General features: G+C 39.5%; 2 protein-coding genes across 4 annotated transcripts in view; one reads left to right on the top strand and one right to left on the bottom strand.

Annotated features, from left to right (window-relative positions):
- cnnm2b (cyclin and CBS domain divalent metal cation transport mediator 2b) overlaps positions 1-13,316 on the top strand; it is a 68,287-nt gene extending 54,971 nt beyond the window's left edge. The window contains exons 6-7 of the mRNA XM_052126037.1: positions 2,605-2,783; positions 11,071-13,316. Coding sequence (XP_051981997.1) covers positions 2,605-2,783; positions 11,071-11,283 — 392 coding nt within the window. The 3' untranslated portion in view covers positions 11,284-13,316. The remainder of the gene's footprint in view (positions 1-2,604; positions 2,784-11,070) is intronic.
- nt5c2b (5'-nucleotidase, cytosolic IIb) overlaps positions 1-21,123 on the bottom strand; it is a 124,392-nt gene that overhangs the window by 67,370 nt on the left and 35,899 nt on the right. For 2 of the 3 annotated variants that reach the window (XM_052126040.1, XM_052126041.1), the window contains one exon: positions 15,687-19,901. In XM_052126040.1, coding sequence (XP_051982000.1) covers positions 19,653-19,901 — 249 coding nt within the window. In that variant the 3' untranslated portion in view covers positions 15,687-19,652. Of the gene's footprint in view, positions 1-15,686; positions 19,902-21,123 lie in introns of those variants that run through there. The other variant, XR_007970500.1, reaches the window with a different exon arrangement.

Here is a 21,123-nt window from a genome sequence, read left to right as displayed (position 1 = left end):
TCTTGAAAGAACAATAAACATGAAACCCACACAGATTGGAAAACACCATTATTTTACTTAAGGCCAAAGTATAATTTGCGGTCCTCGTCTGTGCACTTCATCTGCGCATGCACTGCCCATTGACTGGACTAAAAGAGTGTCACAAACAGTTGTAGTGTGCATGCATCGAATGCATTCCTATTCATTCGCGGTCAGAAACGTATACTCCGTATGGCAATGCGGTCGGCTGGGCACGATCCGACCTTGGCCTTTAGCATGTTAACATTGTATATACCTTTAACGCAAGCCACCAGAAGCACATTTTAATGTCATCTGAAGTTTAGTTGAGGTATTTATACAATTTATACTGCACAATATTATGTATCAGAGGTTACATGAGACTACAAAGGGCAAGATGACTTGCATCTGTCATTGGCCCAGTCTTTTTTAACAGATCTATTTTATTGTACTGTATAGTCCTTATGGCTGGGTGGTATGACGTATATACTGTTAAGCAATTGAAATGTGTGAAACGGTAGCGATTGTGCTTTAATGCAGTAAATATGCAAAACAAATCAGAAGCAGTCATGAATAATCTTTGGTTTGTGATTCAAAAAATAATCAAATGAGGTAGACAATTGAGAACCATACATTAAAATTTTAGTACTTAAATAATTTGATCATCGAAAAACTCATATTGCCACATGGTTTTTAATTATGTATGCAAACCAATTTTTTTTTTTAATTTTAAGAAAAAAGAAAAGAAAAATATTGTGACAAACCATTATGGTGATATAAAATGACTAATACCATAAATATTTAGGTCATACTGCTTACCCCTGATAGTTCTATGTCTGGTAACATCTGGTTTCCAGCTATTCCAATAGTTGTTGTTTTTTTTCCTCGACCTTGTAGATTTTCTGTATTTAATTTCTTCAACTGGCCATTTACATGAAATTATTTGGGGGAAGCATTCCTAGGCTCTATCTATTTAAAAAATCTATTTAGAACCATCGGAAATTTATAGATAAATTTAAATCGTATGTCAGCTGACAAGATAACAGAAGTTTGTGGAAAACCACAGAACATAGCTGGCCTCTGGTGTTAGAACATGGGCTTGCAGTATTACTACAGTAAGTGTGCTTCATTTTGGGGAGTAAGGAGCATCTTTTCAAATGTGGATCTGAACAGTGTGGGGTTTCTCAAGTTATTTAGTGAGCTCTTCTGTGAACTCTGTGGCTTTATTCTGGGTATTTCAGATTTCCTCTTGCTATCACCCTGTTGTTTTGTTTCCCTCCCTCTGTTGATACTTTTCTCTTCCTTCATTTCCTTTCTGTATTCCTTTCTACAGTTGTTCTATCCCTGTCTCGTACCTTTTGTAGTCAGTAGGGCTGAGTCTTTTGCTGGAATTCCAGGTATAGTTAAACCCACATGCATTATTTTTGCATTTTTACAAGGCCATCTGTAATATTTTGTCAAAATATTTTTGACTCCTAAAACAATGACAAGGTCATTCTTTCATTTAGCTGTTTACTCCCTTTACATTGTACTGCATGCTACAGTAAACCCAGAGTATTCCTCCCACACATTTCCACTTCATAGAGGCCTCCCAGCATAGAGAGCAACAGTGAGGCCAGATGCGCACACACACACACACATACACACACACCTCTGTACATAGTCACCCACACACACCTGCATACACATACTGACACTGTTCGCTGTTCTCACACACCACATGCTGGCTACCAGCATGTAACATTCAGAGTTGGGCCCCTTCAGCCCAGCATTGGAGCCTGTTAGTCTTGAACCGAAGACGTGGGGGCTCCCCACTCCACTCACACATCCAAACACGGATTACATACATTCCAACCAAATTGTGGCATTAATACACCCCCACTGTGTAAACCTGTATGTGTTTAGGTTTAGGAGCAAGAAAGAATACATGTATGCACTGGAGTGTAAGAATGTGTGTATTTGAGTGTCAGTTGTGTTTTAGCTTGTGTTTGTAAAAATGTTTGTGTGTGCACTTGTAAATTCCCCCTTCTCTTTATGAAGTGGAAAACATAAGCTGTGTTTAATTAAAAACAAGCCAGACTGCTCTTTGAAAGCTCTAAGGCTTTTTATCATTTTCTTGCCTGTGGCTGCCAATACTTGTACATACACTCAAATACCCCCTCCATAACTAGCAATGCAATTACTAAGTACTGTTATAAGCTGTTACATAAAAGAATAATAATATACCATGTGCTACTTATTGTCTCTGTAAAGATTTCTTTAAAATGAATACTGCTTTCAAATGTCATTTTTGCCATTGGTCATATTAATCATACAGTCCAACCCCAAACTGGTCAGGATGCCCAAGCCAAAAGAGCAATGCTTTGATAGCACCTCATTGTTTCAATCAACCTAATAATAGCTTACTTTCAGATATAGTCTCTCCATATTAAGATGTGATAAGCTGGTGGGTTTGTCATGTAATTATTATTCATGAACATGGTTAATATATTTTATGTTGTGTTCCTCACTTATCAGATTGTTGCTACGCCCCTGATTTAATTTGTTTGTTTTTCCAGGTTACTAAAATCATGCTGTTCTGCTTTTTCCCCCTTTTTTGGTGTGCAGAAAACAAATCCCCCCCTCGGTCATTTGGACTGAACCATTCTGACTCATTAAATCGTAGTGAGCGGATTGAAGCCATCACACCATCACTGGGCAGCAGTAACAACCAGCTCAATGCCTTCTTGCAGATCTACATGCCAGACTATTCAGTTAGAGCTGTGTCAGATCTACAGTATATTAAGGTAAAAAATAGAATTGCAAAACATTTCTTTAAATCCCTGATAGTGTCATTGCATAACCAATACAAATAAAAAAATCAATGGAATTCTCCTGAAGCCATTCATTGCATATTTCCCGGCACCTTTGGGTTTAGTTTCTGTATCGTGTCAGATGCAGAAGAGGATGGCTGATACATTAGGATAGATTTATTACATCAAAAGGTTGCAGAGAAAACCAAAGAGCATGAACCAAAAAGCAGAGGAAAGATCCAAAACCAAATAGAAAATTCAGGTGTACAATCTATATCTCAAGATGCAAGATGCTAGACCAGAAGTGCTAGATGAGATTTGCACCAGTTTAAAGAGAAAAGAGACAAAGAGAGCGCAAGTTGGTTTGCCATAGGGGCCAAAGTCTCTTGGGTTAAAAGCATCTGCTTCAACAAGCTGCACAGTCTCACCACCTGTCATGTCTCTTTCTTGAAAGTAGTAAGTGGTCATTGTAAATGTGAACTGTAAATAGTATGAAACTGGATTAGCTTCTAAAAAAACTTGGTATGAATCTAAAATGACTGGTAATCCTCAGGCATAGATCCCAGGTGGGGAAATAGCAATGCCCTGGATAGTAAGTGGGTGCTTGACGTTATCTACTGTTCGCATTTAGCCTTGGCTTGTTAAATTTGGACACCCACCATGCCAGGTTTTCTCATTGTAATGCAACGTTTCACCCATAACTAGGACATCAGACAGCTCACTAGACCTGGGAAACAAATAGGGTCTGTTAAAAAAAAAAAAGGTGTCATGCCAGTGAGTGAATAGGCGAGACAATTGTCATAAAATCTTCCAATCTCCTGGTTCAGTCATTCAGTCTAGCTGTTGGATTGGGGCTGGTAACTTTAGGTTACTCACATAACCACAATTCTCTGATAACAGGTGTAAGGTATCTCACTATGGGATTTGTGTCTGTCATATCAGATACAGGAAGCAACAATGCCACTATGTCTGTCAGTTGACAGACCAATCACAGCAGTGATAAGGGAGCCCCATATCCCTATATAAGACACTGCCACAGGTCTCCTCTTCATTCTCTGCATATCTATTCTCTGTGCAACTGCCAGGATGTAACTGTGGTGAGATACCTAACTCCTGTTATCAGAGAACTGGGGTTATGTGACTAACCTAATGTTATCTTTCTGACATCCATTTGGTATCTCACTATGGGATATAGCCAACTCCCGTATTGCAGATATGCTGTCCAAAGCAGAGCAGTCAACTGACCTTTAGTGTCCAATGTACACAAACCCAATCAAATTAGCAAAGAATGGATAGGGGGAAAACAAGGAACACACTTGTGCTTTCACTGGGCTATTGTTGGTTTGTGCTTTTTTGTTTTGTTTTTTACACATTGGCAAACTGACTACCCGCACCAAGGTCTGAATGAGCCTGTGACAGGCCTGTAATATCCTAACTATAAAATCTGTTAAAATTGTGAAACGATGCCCTACTTGCAGCTACACAAATGTCCTGGACTGAAACGCCCCTAAACAGCGCTCATGAGGTAGCCATGCCTCTGGTAGAATGAGCTCTCAAGCCCTACAGAGGTCGCAACCCCAGACTATTATAACCTCCAATGAGACAGACGTGGTTGGGATATGGGTCTGCCCTTATGCTATTTGTAAAGCGACCTTGAGCTTGGGAAAGGAGCTATATAAAATAAATGAGAATCATAAATAAAAAGCTGATTACTCCTCAATTCTTACATTCTTTCCACGTACAATTGTAGAGTACAAACTGGACACATTCAGCAGCTCGTCCTCCGATAAGGAAAAAGCCAGTGGGTGAAATGACAGCAAGTCCATGCCTTACAGCAAAGCATTGAGTTGCTCACCTTAGGCACAAAGTCTGGATTTATCTTAAGAGTCACTTTGACAAATCCACAGCAAAGTGCATACAAGAGTGAGGAACCAACAAAGCATGGTGTTCACGAACTTTAATTCTACACGGAATGTCACAGATACTGTTGTAACCTCCATGCCCTGAGGGAGGGAACGGGATGTTGTGTCGAATGAAGTGACACAAGGGGTCTTCCTTGGGAGCCTCGCGAACCTCTGAACTTGAGAAAAGACCAATGAGAAATTGGAAGACAGAATTTGCATGTCCAGCCCCGGACATACAGGTATAAAGGGAAGCGGGCGTGCATCAGTCAGTCAGGTTTTTGCACTGGGAGCGGCGCGGTGGTAGGTCCTGCCTGATGAGGGAGGAGCTCTACAAACACAGCGACCGGGGGCAGTGAGACTGCCCAAGGGAAATGCGGGTCCGCCGATAGGGGGACCGTACCATGGAAAATACATCACAGGGAGGGAATTAAGCCTGTGGAGCCCTACCCCAGTACAGAACACTTGTGGCTCGTAGTCGGTCTGGTCGCAAATTGCTCCACTGAATTCGCAGGCCAGAAGGCTAGGGAGGAAGAACATCCAGGAAGCGACGCGAGAGAGAAAATGCACTGGATCAACTTGGTGAAGGGCGCTGAGTGCAAGCGGAACACCCGATCGGTTGTTCCGCATCACCAAGTTCTACCGGCTCGGACCTGACAAAACACTGGACTGAAAATTGTAAAATCTCGCAAAGGTATTGGGTGTGGCCCAGCCCGCTGCTCTGTAGATGTCTGCTAGGGAGGTGCTGTTGGCCAGTGCCCACGAGGATGCCACCCTTCTCATCGAGTGTGCTCGAACCCGCAAGGGGGCGGGCACGGCCTGGGTCTGGTAAGCCAGAAAGATGGCATCAACGACCCAGTGACCTAACCTCGGTTTGAAGATGGTGTTCCCTTTCCGCCGTCCACAAAAGCAGACAAAGAGCTGCTACATCTAAAGCTCTGCTTGTGATCCAAATAGATACGCAAAGCATGTACCGGACACAGCAACGAAAGGGCAGGGTCTGCCTCTTCCCCGGCAGCGCTTGCAGGTTCATTATTTGATCCCTGAAGGGGGTCATAGGAACCTTGGGCATGTAGCCCGGTTGCGGCCTCAGGATAACGTGAGTATGTGCTGGAACAAACTCCAAGCAGGTGTCGCTGACAGAGAACGCTTGCAGGTCCCCAACCCTCTTGATGGAAGATAACGCGATCAGGAGGGCCTTCTTCAGGGAGAGGGCCTTGAGCTCAAATGAATGAAGCAGCTCGAAGGGGGGACTCGGAAGGCCCAAGAGAACCACTGAGAGATCCCCTGGCCCGAAGGCGGCAGCCCAGTCGAGTCCTCTGCATCAGACGCCTGGACTAAACCCAAATTTAGCCTCTTATGGGCCAAGTCCAAAGAACTAGTCCCTGTGTAGCGGGAGTGGCAAAGGCTGGTCGCCCAAGAGTTGTATTATTTCTGCCAGCCAGTGCCTCACTGGCCAGTTCGGGGCATCAATATGATTGAGTGACCATATTCTCTTTAACTTCTTGTAATGATTAAACTCAGTGGGGAAAAACTTAAAGTAGCGTGTTTGGCCAAAGTTGCACTAGAGCATCTACACCCGTAAGAACACTGTCTCTCACCAAAGACAAGAACAGAAGGGATTGTGCAAAGTGATTAATACAAAGAGATCTAGGGCAGCTTGTCTTTATGTCTCCCACATCTGACTCAACATCTGAGGGTTAAGTCTCCATTCTACATGCAGAGGATTCCACCTGGCAGGAGATCTGCCCCTGTATTCATCGCTCCCGGAACGTGTGTCGCCACAATGAGAGAATGCGCACCCTGCTCCACACAATCAACTTTTGTACCAAGCTGTGCAGCCTCTGTGAACGCATGGCCCCTTGTCTGTTTATGTATGCAACCGATTTGGCTAGGACATGGTGGCCTTAAAGGAACTGTATAAAGTGCTTCAATGCTAGAAACGCTGTCAGTAACTCCAGAAAGTTTATTTTAATGTTTTTTAGTGATGCAGGCCAAACCCCATTCACTATTCTGCCTTCGCCCCAAGTTGTGAGTGAATTGTGAGCATTTTGAATTTGTACCTTCTATCGCTGCCCCCTTTTGGGTCATATCGTGGCTCCGTTTTGAGGCCCGTTCTACTGTGGTGGCTAATTTCAGCTAAGTCCTGATTCTCCCGGTGGACAGTCCACACCTGATCGGCCCCAAAATGCATTGGCCCACTGGGAAAATACCCGGTATGCCAGATTACCAATCTAGACCTGCTGATGGTGCTTACAGCTAAGGCTGAAGATTGGTAGATTTTCAGATTTTCTTGAGGCAGACAATCTTTTCGTCCATCTTGGCAATGAAGGGGGGGTGGATGAAAAGTCCACCTGATGATCAGGGTGGAGGTGATTCACCACCAATGCCTCAAATGGAGGGGGGCTGGACATCCCCAGATCCTCCATCTCATGCACATCCAGTCTAGAGAACCTTTAACAAGCACTCTGAGAAAACAGCTTGTTCCAAAAACGTTGCATCTCCGTGACGCACACTGCGACGGCATGAATCATTTATTTTACTCGTGGACTCGTGGAAGCATGAGACGGCAGCCATTTACCATCATACAAATCTCTCTCTGTACACAGCCTGCCTGCTGTGATGGGCAGTCAATGGACACTTTTGCCTTCACTCATCTGCACATATCAACAAGGTCCAGCTCTCCCTGGACAGGAAAGGGGGACGCTTCCATCGCACTGCCCTGCTGTGAATGAGCAGGAACAGTAGTGCCATCCTCATCCTCCTCGCCATTGTCTTCCAAAAGGCAATCTTCATTGTAATCCTCCTCCTCCTCCCTGTCCCCTGCCAAAGGGGCAGAGTCAAACAGGAAAGGCAGATCGGGGGAAACTTTGTCCAACTTTGTTGATAGCCCCAGCTGCTTATCTACAAATTAAGCACAGACAGTTCAAAGTTTAAACAAGTTTACCAAGTTTGTTACATCTGCTGTCATAGTTGGCCCCAGAAACCTGTTTCTCACCAGTGCAAATGTTACCCAAGACCCAAACTTAAGGGATATATGCACCCATTGCACAACCTCATTAGTGAGAGCCTCGGGAACATAGTTATTTCCAGGTGGGCAACTGAGCATGCTCGTTCTTGTCTGAGCTTGCTGAAAGTCATTCTTAAGATTATATTAACTAGTACTAACTAATAATTTAGTACTACTTAAAATGATAAAGTTGTTAGTAATAAAAAGAACATAAGCAACCCTATCAATTTAACTGGATATTTGTTTTAACAAGGTAATTTGATCATACATAACATGAAGAATATTGTAAAAACTCTCTTTACCATTTCCATCTCTTGGGGGCTCAGTTCATACCCTAGGAGAGAGATGGTAGGGAAGTGAAACTCAAGCAACTGATGAACATAATGGACATGTTCAAATTCTGAGGTTGAGCAGATGAGCATGTCATGACCCCCATTTAAAGGGGTCATGACATGCTTATTTATTAATTTAATGTTCCTTGAGGTTCACTTATTATTTTAGTTTTTTGTCATATGAACCCTTTAAGCTTGGATGGGCCTGCAAGAAAAAAGTAATCATCAAAATATTAATAACTACTGTCTTGAACAACACAAAATAGGTATTGTTTGAAAGCTTAGAAGCTCTACTTTCCAATGCATGTAGGCATTATGACCAAAATTGAACAAGTGCTTTGAAATTTGCAGACAAATCAGATGTGTTCCATTTTGATAGTTTATAAAATAAAAATAATAATTGCATTGTTATTGCAATCAGTGAAAATGATGTCTCTATGCTATCTGTACCTTTAGTCATTGTTTTGTTTGTATGTGTAATTAGTTTAATTTGTTTGGAGTGGCTTATGGACACATGGAGGCATTTTTGGACACTGTGATACATTATTTTTGTAATGCTCCAACTTTTGATATCTTTGTCGTATCAACATTTATTTATTTTTCTCAGATACAGTTGACATGATTGGGAACAAAACAAAAGCAGTTTTTCAGAGCCACCTTATTTACATCCAGAGATATACAGGTGAAACTCGAAAAATTTGAATATCGTGCAAAAGTTCATTACTTTCAGTAATTCAACTTAAAAGGTGAAACTAATATATTATATAGACTCATTACAAGCAAAGTAAGATATTTCAAGCCTTTATTTGATATAATTTTGATGATTATGGCTTATAGCTTATGAAAACCCCAAATTCAGAATCTCAGAAAATTAGAATATTGTGAAAAGGTTCAGTATTGTAGGCTCAAAGTGTCACACTCTAATCAGCTAAACACCTGCAAAGGGTTCCTGAGCCTTTAAATGGTCTCTCAGTCTGGTTCAGTTGAATTCACAATCATGGGGAAGACTGCTGACCTGACAGTTGTGCAGAAAACCATCATTGACACCCTCCATAAGGAGGGAAAGCCTCAAAAGGTAATTGCAAAAGAAGTTGGATGTTCTCAAAGTGCTGTATCAAAGCACATTAATAGAAAGTTAAGTGGAAGGGAAAAGTGTGGAAGAAAAAGGTGCACAAGCAGCAGGGATGACCGTAGCCTGGAGAGGATTGTGAGGAAAAGGCCATTCAAATGTGTGGGGGAGCTTCACAAGGAGTGGACTGAGACTGGAGTTACTGCATCAAGAGCCACCACACACAGACGGGTCCTGGACATGGGCTTCAAATGTCAAACGTCTTACCTGGGCTAAAGAAAAAAGAACTGGTCTGTTGCTCAGTGGTCCAAAGTCCTCTTTTCTGATGAGAGCAAATTTTGCATCTCATTTGGAAACCAAGGTCCCAGAGTCTGGAGGAAGAATGGAGAGGCACACAATCCAAGATGCTTGAAGTCCAGTGTGAAGTTTCCACAGTCTGTGTTGGTTTGGGGAGCCATGTCATCGGCTGGTGTTGGTCCACTGTGCTTTATTAAGTCCAGAGTCAACGCAGCCGCCTACCGGGACATTTTAGAGCACTTCATGCTTCCTTCAGCAGACAAGCTTTATGGAGATGCTGACTTCATTTTCCAGCAGGACTTGGCACATGCCCACACTGCCAAAAGTACCAAAACCTGGTTCAATGACCATGGTATTACTGTGCTTGATTGGCCAGCAAACTCGCTTGACCTGAACCCCATAGAGAATCTATGGGGCATTGCCAAGAGAAAGATGAGAGACATGAGACCAAACAATGCAGAAGAGCTGAAGGCCGCTATTGAAGCATCTTGGCCTTCCATAACACCTCAGCAGTGCCACAGGCTGATAGCATCCATGCCACGCGCATTGAGGCAGCAATTAATGCAAAAGGGGCCCAAACCAAGTACTGAGTACATATGCATGATTATACTTTTCAGAGGGCCGACATTTCTGTATTTAAAATCCTTTTTTTTATTGATTTCATGTAATATTCTAATTTTCTGAGATTCTGAATTTGGGGTTTTCATAAGCTGTAAGCCATAATCATCAAAATTATATCAAATAAAGGCTTGAAATATCTTACTTTGCTTGTAATGAGTCTATATAATATATTAGTTTCACCTTTTAAGTTGAATTACTGAAATTAATGAACTTTTGCACGATATTCTAATTTTTTCGAGTTTCACCTGTTTAATGTCAAAAAAGAAACACTTGGTTTTTGGTGCTGTTTCTCCTTTAAGACTTGACAGTAAACACCCACTGTTATGATTGGCAATCCTCTCTTGACTGACCTGCTCTCTCTTTGCCATTTCACTGCTCACCGCTACTAGGATTATTAGTGTTGATAATAATAAAATAAAGATAATATATTTTCTTATTATTAAGATAAATAATAATCATAAGATAATTGATCAAATTAGGTGTTGATGTGGGTGCGGTCAGATGCAAATGTCTACTACAGTGTGTATCACAATGTGGAGTAAGCAGAGAACGAGACGTTTTGGAAACTTTGATTCAATAAATGCTATTTTTGCAGTGAGGAGGAAGATTTGAGTTCTGAAAGTTACAGTATGTATAGTACAATGAACTCTTATAAGTCAAAAGATCAAGTACAATTTTTTCTTCATGTTATGACCCGTTTAATGTAGAAACCAACAAAATGATTAATCTTGTCCTTCAGCATTTCAGTAATAAAAGACAAACATTGATGGGGCATTCGGTAACCTTACAGCATATCAATAGTGTTCAAAACTATTAATCCGTGCTCTCTTCCACAGCTTTATTTTCTGGCAGTGCAACTCGATAAACCTCTTTTTAAATCTTAGAACTCATCTAGGCATGAGTTCAATGGTAGAATCCCATGGATTATGTGGGGAAAGTTGAGTTGAAAGAATGCCTCTGCTAGGTGTTAATAGCAGTTTTCTGGAATGTTTGTGAAAGTAGACCTAGACAGTTATATTTTTTGTAACCTCTTTTTCTATGTTATTGACAGGTGACACGCCAGCAGTATCAGAATGCCCTCATGGCTTCACGCATAGACAAGACGCCACAGTCCTCAGAGAGTGAATACACCAAAATTGAAATGACTCTGACAGAGCTCCATGATGGAGTGACAGATGAAACAACCGCTCTGTTCAACAAGACACAAAACTGCATCGCCCACAATAAGTCGAACCATACAGGCCACAGTGAGGGAGTCGTCTAGCCCTCACAGGGGTGGTGGAGCAAAGTAGAGAGCAGAAAGCAACCCTCTCGCCTGGAGCTTCCTCACCACCCCAATCTACTCCCCAATCTACTCTAATCTAGTAGTGCTGTACTACTGGGGCCTGGGCTTGGGTTGACCCAAGGCAACATGGCTCAGTCCCATTCATTCAGATGAACCACTCTATTTATGTCCCCCAGACCAAAGAGTTTGCAGGATGGACATTCATGTGCTCTGACAAGCCCTTCCAGCAACACTCACACTGCCCCTGTGATACTTTATGTTTTAGAGAGGATACTCCACTCCAAAACAAATACTCCATTCAGATGCTCTAACATGGTAAATAAAAGACTGTTCCAAATACTGCTTTGAAGGAAAGTGAACCAAGAGCATTCTACTTGCATATTTATTTATTTTGTATGTGTTTGTATATATGTGCATGTCTTAGAAGATAATTGTCAGCACACCTGTCTATAATATTGTGTGTGTGTGCCTCTATGAGTGTCACTGATATCACGCACATTCTATATAAACATAGTTACAAATACATCACTGTATATGTATTGGTGAGGACCTTTTACATGTATTTTTCAGAAATTGGTATTTTTACTGTTCTTAATCGGATATATTCCACAGTACCTTTTACATCATTTTAAAATGAATCATTATATTGCCTTTAAAAAAAAAAAAGAAAAATCATATTAATTTTTTAACAAGTGCAATGAAACACATTTTATTTAAAAGATGATTTATCAAGATTACTGTATTGTAAAGTATAGGCATTTATTGTATCATGTTTGTATATTTGTTTGGAGGTATTTTGGATTCACTTCCAAGGATGAACAGGTTTTATATATCTGCTTAAAAAAAATATCAATGGCACAATAACTATATACAGAACTGAATGCATTCTTATTTAAATTGAATGACATACCTGTCAGGACTTTATGCAAGGGAGAATCGATAAGCATCCGTGCGATTCCTAACTGAATCCATACCATAACAATGAGTCTTTACAACGCCAGTTACTGAAAGTCTTTAAAACAACTACTGCATTAATGCCATAGTGTTTAAATGGCCGTGCTTGTGTTTATAACCTGTGTGTCTCTATTGTTGCCTTCAATGGTTATTTGTCTGAACACTGGACACTCCTGCTACGCATACAGTGATTTTAAGAAATGAACACAAATGTGTTGGTTTGTAAATTTTTAGACCGGTAAACAGTTTATAATGAACCTTTTATATTTTCTCTTTTGAACATCACAACAGTGACTTGCCATACTCCAGAAGACCATTAGTAGCAGTAAGGTTCTGTCTAAATGTTAGTTTAAGAAAATAATGTTTTAATGTTAAAATATTTTGAGACTTCATTTTCATTTTTTTGAAACTTTTTTTAGTACAATTCCATTTCCTCAAAGACCCAAACTGCTTAACAGGAGTTAAACCATAGACAGCCCTCTTCTACTATGTTTTCTGCCTTTTAGATGGCAGTTGTGTGCCCCTGTTCCTACCATGTCAGTATCTGTGGTTGATCTGATTTAGGCAGCTTTTAAGATTAACTTAACTTATGAACTTAAACCACAGCAGAAATAAATTGCTTGTATTCTAGTATTTATACATGGGTCAGTACCACAGACAGCCACTGCTTGGCACTACGGTCTAACACTTTAAAACTAAAACTACACATCGTTGTAATCTTAAAACTTATGCTCTTTATACCAAAGATTTTACTTAAGAGGTGAGATCAGAGACTGTTGGGCTTTACATAGTAGATTAAGGCCAATATTGATGATTTTCCTAGACAGATGCTCATCTAGGGAAAAATACAGGCTCTGGCTTTTTACATTTGTTTTTTTTTTTCTAATTTGCTTTGTTAATAAATTATAGCTACTTTGTAACAAAAATGTAAACCCTAGGGAGGACAAAAGGTTCTAGAGAAAGTGCTATTAAATATTCATAAGTTTCACTATGGTATTTTGTTGTTACTGTGCTGTATTTCATAACCTCCCATACCAAAACCAAAATGCAATAAATAACTGGCATCATTTCTAACTTCTATCCCCACTGGTGAGAATGTTCAGTCACTTTCTTTTTTTTTTTTTAGCCTTTATTTTAGATGTATAAACAAGACAATATGTTGTACAACACTGTCTTAAAGGTTCACTCATTAATTATTTTCCTCATTTAAAAGTTTTACTTCTAAATAAATTAATAGTAATTTTGAAACATATGTATTAAAACATGATCACTGATGTGAGATGAAGAGTTCAGTTATATCAGTAAACTTCTAAAAGCTTTTTATTCTACAATGAGCAGGGGTATTTCAAGGGGGCAGCCATGTTAGCATCACATGACCATCTGAATACTACTCACATAATCTCAGTTAATGCTCTGTTATTGATCACTTTCATTCATGGATTAAATTAATCCTGGCTACGGTGCATAGTGAATATCTACAATGGCATTGGTAAATGAAAAGTACTGTGTTTGAATTTTGCAGCATCCAGGCCACTAGATTTCAGTGTAAGCAGAGATTATTTAGCAGAGATGGGCCACTTCTTTTATAATAATTGGGAGAAATTGGAATGCGCAACGGCAGCCAATGGTCAACGGATGTAGAAAGGAAATCCTGCCTTACAGGTAAGAGAGCCAATCACATTTTAGATAGACATTGCCTGTCAATCAGCTTGACAATTTGCATGCGCATTAGCTATACAGGCTGAGAAAATGAAACATTTTTGCATAATTTGAAGTAAAGAAGCACAATTAATGATACCAATGCTGTCAGATTTTACTGCTTGTGTACTTTCATTGTAATCGTGACAAACCATTTAGGAGATTTCTGTCTTTTCCCATTCAAGTAGATAGGAGCTGCACTGGCATGACTGGAAATAGTCTCCCGAGAGCATTCCAAAAATGGCCGACAGTGGATTGACTTGCTAGAAAGACTTTAGTGTAAATCAATGTAAGCCACTTCAACACACTTCATAAAATTACAGAGTGCACATATAATTAGGCACAAGAAAATAAAGTGACATTTCTTCCAAATCTGACTTTTTGCCTTAATTGACAATGACAAGCAAAGAAACAGGTCGACTGCCAGGTTTCTCTTTTATGTACTGCAGTGGGAAGATCTGCCCAGACAACATGATCACATGGGAGATCGAAACGGTAAATGTATCTTTGGAAAGTTCATGTGCCCTGAAATCAATCCCATACAGCAAATTAATGACAAGTGACATCCCTCATCAGACATTTTCAATAATTTCAACAAAGATTAACTTTTCCTCTAGTGCTTTTGATAGCACATTGCCAAGCAGCTTCCGAGCCACGGGTTCTGGTCCTCTGGGAACCAGGAATGTATCCCATTCACATAACTGGAAGTTAGGTTTAGGGTTGTGGTTAGGGGGTATAGTTAATAAAATATACATTCCAGTTGATTGTTTTAAATAATTTACAACTTTAAAACTACAGATCGCTTTTGGTGCTACTCTGTGGACATTTCACCCAAAAACTAAAGCTGACAAGTGCTTTGGTCCAAAATCCTGTGCCACTAAGATGTATATATTTAATTTAATTGATCAATTGTCACACATTATACATACATTTCTGCATATACATGGTGAAATTATTTATATTTCACATATCCCAGCTAAGCTAAACTGGGGGTCAGAGTGCAGGGTCAGCCATGATACAGCGCCCCTGGAGCAGATAGGTTCAAGGGCCTTGCTCAAGGGCCCAACAGTGGTGTCTTGGTGGTGTTGGGGCTTGAACCCCTGACCTTCTGATCAGTATCCCAGAGCCTTAACCGCTGAGCCACCACTGCCCTATGAGCTGTAAGTAAAATATAATTTTCAATATAATTTGAGGAAATTAAGGTCTGACTTATTAGAGACTTTCACATTTAGTTCTGTAACAAACATTACACAGGGTATTACCTCAAAGAATTTTGAAGCAGCTGTTTTTAAAAACAATTAAGCTGCTAACACATTTCTATCTGAGGACTACTATTATTTTAAAATCTAAAGCATGCATGTAATTTCTGTTGTAGAACAAAATACATAAAACACATTTGATATACAGCTACATAGAATGTTTTTTAGACCAATCAGACGTCACTGTGTGTGGAGCTACCCAGAACAACACAACAGAAATAGAATCCAAGCAACCAACAAATGCTCAGCACTGTTATGGTTGGTTAGGACAAAAAAAACAAAAAAAGGTGTGTTTTTCCTTTATTGCATAGCGCCTGGTTAGCGAACCATGTTAGTGTGAAGTTCTTCACTATTCTAAAACAGAAAACTTGGTATGGTGTGTCCTTACGCATCTTTACAGATTGGAATCTCTGTAGTCAGATGCTGTAAGAAGTAAAGGGACACAAGTAAGTACAGGAGACGATTGGTGAATTTATTATGTAAAATTATCTTTATTTAATGTAATTTCCAATACGTACAGTATAAGTTTAGAACTCTGTAAATCATAAAATCATATTTCAGGAAGCAAACATGAATTTTGGAGACATGAAATCACACGCCCTAAACAAACAAGCAAACAACAACAAAACAACAAAGAATGAGGGATTAATAAATGCCGTGGCTATTTTGCTCTTAATTATCTTTATAGACAGCACAGATTTACACATTGTTCCTTTGCTAATCTGAAAGCTAATGAAAAACTATTTTTTACCCCCCCCCCAGAAATTAGAAAAAAGGTAAAAAATAGAAAACAAATGTTTATTAGTATACGTTATTGGCAGGTTTAACACATATAACTGAACTATGGCAAAATATAGTAATACAAAAAAATGGTTCAAATAGAGACGTATGCACGTGCAATGCTACTGCACCTATGACTGAAGGGATTAGATCTTCACCCATTAAGGAGGGATGATGGCTAACTCACTCTTTGCTGAATAAAACCAATCACTTCAGCAGTTTATTCTGCTCTTGTGAAACAATGCCTTCTGGACGAATACTGTTCAAACTCAATGCTTTTCTATGGTTCAAATCCTTTGTGTGATCACTGGCCAGTTTCCCTTGCATAGACAATCAGACTAAAAAGAACAATTGCCAACACCTGTGTAAACTAGCCCAGGGAGCTACTAAAGTTTGGAATAATGTACAGATTTTGCTGTTTCGGAAGGAAATTGGTACTTTAATTCACCAAAGTGGTATTCAACTGATCACAGTTTACTGATATAAAAAACAGCACCATCACTATTTGAAAAAAGTATTTTTTGATACAATCTAGACAGGCCTCATTTCCAGCAGCCATTACTCCAACACCTTATCCTTGAGTAACCAAGCTAATTTGATACTAGAAAATCACTTGCCATTATATAAAATACTGCTGAAAGCTATATGGTTGGTTAAATAAAGCTTAACATTGTCTTTGTGTTTGTTTTTGAGTAGCCACAGTATGCAATATACTGGCATGTCTTAAGGACAATATTAGGTCAAAAATGGCAAAACAAGAAATGGGTCTCTCCAGAAACTTGTCAGTCAATCATTGTTTTGAGGAATGAACACTATACAATGCTTGAAATTTACTTTAATAAGGACAGAAAGAGATGTGGAAGGCCAGATGTACAACTAAACAAGAGGATAAGTACATCAGAGTCTCTAGTTTGAGAAATAGATGCCTCACATGTCCTCATCTGACAGCTTCATTGAATTCTACCCGCTCAACACCAGTTTCATGTACAACAGTAAAGAGAAGACTCAGGGGTACAGAGGCCTTATGGGAAGAATTGCAAAGAATAAGCCACATTTGAAACAGAAAAACAAAAAGAAAAGGTTAGAGCACAGACGTTGGACAACAGATAGTTGGAAAAGAGTGTTATGTATCTTAACCCCACTGAGCTTTTCTGGGATCAGCTAGACTGTAAGGTGCGTAAGAAGTGCCCGACAAGACAGCCACATCTATGGCAAGTGCTACAGGAAGTGTGGGGTGAAATGTCACCTGAGTATCTGGACAAACTGACAGCTAGAATGCAAAGGATCTGCAAAGCTGTCACTGCTGCACATGGAAGATTCTTTGATGAGAAAGAACACTTTGAACTGAACTTAGTTTAAGAAGTTTTTTTTTCAAATTGTAATAGTAATTTTTCACGTTATTGTCCTGACTATACATTGTGCTCAGTGAATAAAAGTACCAATTTCTTTCCATAAGATCAAAATCTATACATTATTCCAAACTTTTGGCTGCCAGTGTATCTATATATACACCATAAAGAATTCTATGTAAAAAGCTAATAAACACAAATATAAGGGAGATGTTGGATCTTTTTAACCAGTTCATGTACAACCTTGACAATTCACTTCATACTGTGGTCTCTATAAGACCGGGACCAAGAACAAGCATATATTGTAAGAGCTGCCCCATCTTAGGATGTCCAGTTTCTATCAAACTATAAACTAAAGTTTACACATACAAAATATCCTTTAAAAAAATCTCTATCTAAACCTTTTTTACTGGTTTCTTGGAAACCCTTGGAGACCTTTAAAACCTAGAAAACTATTTTTTGCCTCACCACAAACCTTTATATTAGATCAAGGTTTCACATCATTCATACTTGGTCTTCCCTTTTTAAAAATCGACTTTCATATCTATGAAAAATTATGTTCTCTAAAATGTTAACAATATACACTTACAATATGCATATGAGTGATACATGTTGCAATATGGATTGTGTATCTTAATTCAATCAAATCCTACATACTATTATTTTGAGTAATGCATATATTATCCACACAGATATTCCTAATGTTCTACCTGTTTCATTCACTCTGAACACTTCCCACCTCTTCCTTCCTAATTATATATTTTACAAACTCACTGGCTTCCACAATCTTGCTGTTCGGTTACACGTCAAAAAGGGTCTAAACCCTTTCAACTAAAAATAACACAATTTCTCTACACGGTATTGGTCCACATGGGAGTAAACCATCAACAGATTTCAAACATTTGCCAGGACTGCATTAATTTCCATAGAAACAATCACCAATGAAACAACATTCTCAACCTATCACTTCAGTTTCACAATGCCCAGCTGTTAACGTTATCCTCACAATGACCGGTGTCTGATCTCAGTTTCTTATTTATTATTGATGTGTAATGATAAGCTCCTTTAAAGATCTACTACTCAGGCCATAAATCTATTTGTTTTTTGCATATCAAGGTCACTTATTGTATATTTAATTTTTTTATAGTTTGTTACATAAATACTGTTTTACAGTATCACTTTAATGACAGGTGATGTGGACTTTGTGTCCAACTTACAGTATATTAACAGTATAAAAATACAGTACGTCATATACTGGTTTTGCCAAAATTAGGGAAGGTCCTGAAATAATGTGTGTCTGTGTGTGTTCAGGAATACTAATTTGGGGAATTCTTTGTAATACAAGAAGCATCTGTTGATAGCTACTCTGTAGCATTACATCTAGCCAATATATCTGCATTAAAATAATAGATGGAAAAACATCAGGGTAACAACAAACCTAAAAAAACAGAAAGTTGCTGCATGCTGTTGCCAAGTAACTGGATTCTTGTGTTGGCGCTCTTCCTTTCTCACATCATGCTGAACCGTGTACTTCAGTTTCTCTGTGCTTCATTCACATTCATAACACATGCAGACTTCAACACAGACACTCTGCTTACATACACAGTTTTCTAAGGGACAGTTATTGGATACAGGTTTTGCAGGAGGTAGCTGCAACTAAATTAATCTGACTGGATTGACTGGCAAATCAAAGTTATAATAAAAGGTCAGTGTCTAAACAGATCTTTAAAAAATAAAATATAACTAAAATAAAATACTGGACCATTATATTCTGAATATAATAAGCTGTGCACAGTTTGTGTAAGGACCAAACAACTGCAATCGGCTCTTCTCTCATACTCATAGGCTTTGATTATTTTCTGTGTGTTTGTGTCACAGTATGATGCATACAAGACAATCTAATGTAAATGTATGCATTTTACCACCAGCTCACAGTAAAGCACTATATCCCTTCACTGTTTTCATTGGATGTCTATCACATTTGAGCTGATTTAATGATGATTCTACCCATATTGAAAACAATTCCAGATACCACCCCAATCGTTACAAAAATCACTTCTTAAAAATGATTTCTTGAAAACAAATGAACATTGATCCTTTCTTTTTTTCATTTAAAAGAAAGAAACAGTCAGTTCAGGGTGAACCAAACTCTAGTACTATCCACATAGCTGTTTGAGCTTGAGCTTGTTTATCCAAGATCTACTTTATATATCCACTCTTCCTCATCTATACCACACAATATCATCATCATAATCACTCTATCATTATCTCCCTATGGATCTTTACCCTAGAAGGGGCCTAACGACATCTACTCTTCCTCCTCTTCCTCCTCCTCTTCCTCCTCCTCTTCATCATCATCTTCATCGTGGCAATGTGTGATTTCCTGTGGTGGTTGAGCAAACAGGTGGGGTGGTTTGATTTCACTGATCGAGCGTGTGAGCTGGTTTCTTTTGCAGTCCGTGTCCTTGCAGTTCACGCAGTGGCGGTTACGTGTGGCCAGAGGAGATTCTGTGTCTGTCTCCACGTGGCTGTGTTCCACTGTGGACTCATGGGGCATCTGAGATAGATGGAGAGAGAAAGGGCAGAATTTGTTTTTTAACAGATATGTTAAAGGAATATTTTCCCAAAAAATTATAATTAATAATGTACAGCCATGGCCAAAAGTATTGGCAGTGACATAAAATGAAAAAAAAAAGCTAAGTTTGCTGCTTCAGTATTTGTAGATTATTTGTTCACATGTTTCTATGGTATACTGGAAAACAATGATAAGCATTTCATAAGTTTTAAAGGCTTTTATTGGCAAAAACACTCAATTTATGCAAAGAGTAAATATTTACAGTGTTGACACTTGTTCTTCATAACCTCTGCAATTCACTCTGGCATGCTGGATATCAGCATCTGGGTCAAATTCTGACTGATGGCGATCCATTCTTGACTTATTAGTGCTCGGATTTGATCACAATTTGTGGACTTCTGTTTGTCCACTTGCCTTTTGAGGATTGACCACAGGTTCTCTATGGGATTAACATCCAGGGAGTTGCCTGGCCATGGATCTAAAATTTCAATGTTATGATATCCGAGCCCCTTCATTATCACTCTTGCCTTGTGACATGCTGGAAAATGCACGGATCATCACCAAATTGCTCCTGGTTCGTTGGGAGAAGTTGCTCTTGCAGGACGTTTTGATACCATTCTTTATTTGTGGCAGTGTTTTTGGGCAGAATTGTGAGAGAGCCCACTCCCTTGGATGAAAAGCAACCCCACACATGGATAGTCTCAGGATGCTTCACTGTTGGCACGACACAGAACTCATGGTAGCGTTCACCTTTTCTTCTCCGGACTATCGATTTTCCAGATGCCCCAAACAGTCGGAAGGGCTGTTACATCTTAGAAAATATCTTTGCACCAGTCCTCTGCTGTCCAATCCTTGTACTTCCTGCAGAATTTCTTTTTGATGATTTTCTTGGAGAGAAGTGGCTTCTTTGCTGCCCTTCTTGACAGCAGGTCATTGTCCAAAAGTCTTTGCCTTACTGTGCGTGCACATGCACTACCACCAACCTGCTGCCAATATTGAGCAAGCTCTGCACTGGTGGTGACATGATTCCGTAGCTGACTCCTCAGGAGAAGACGGTCCTGGTGCTTGCTGGACACTCTGGGATGTCCTGAAGCCTTCTTCACTGCAGTTGAACCTCTCTCATTGAAGTTCTTGATGATCTGGTAAATGGTTCTTTCAGGTGCAATATTCTTTGCAGCAATTTCCTTGCATGTGAGGCCATTTT

The sequence above is a fragment of the Xyrauchen texanus genome, chromosome 5 (genome assembly GCF_025860055.1).
Source record: "Xyrauchen texanus isolate HMW12.3.18 chromosome 5, RBS_HiC_50CHRs, whole genome shotgun sequence".
Taxonomy (NCBI): Eukaryota; Metazoa; Chordata; class Actinopteri; order Cypriniformes; family Catostomidae; genus Xyrauchen; species Xyrauchen texanus.
This window is presented reverse-complemented; position numbering and strand designations above follow the sequence as displayed.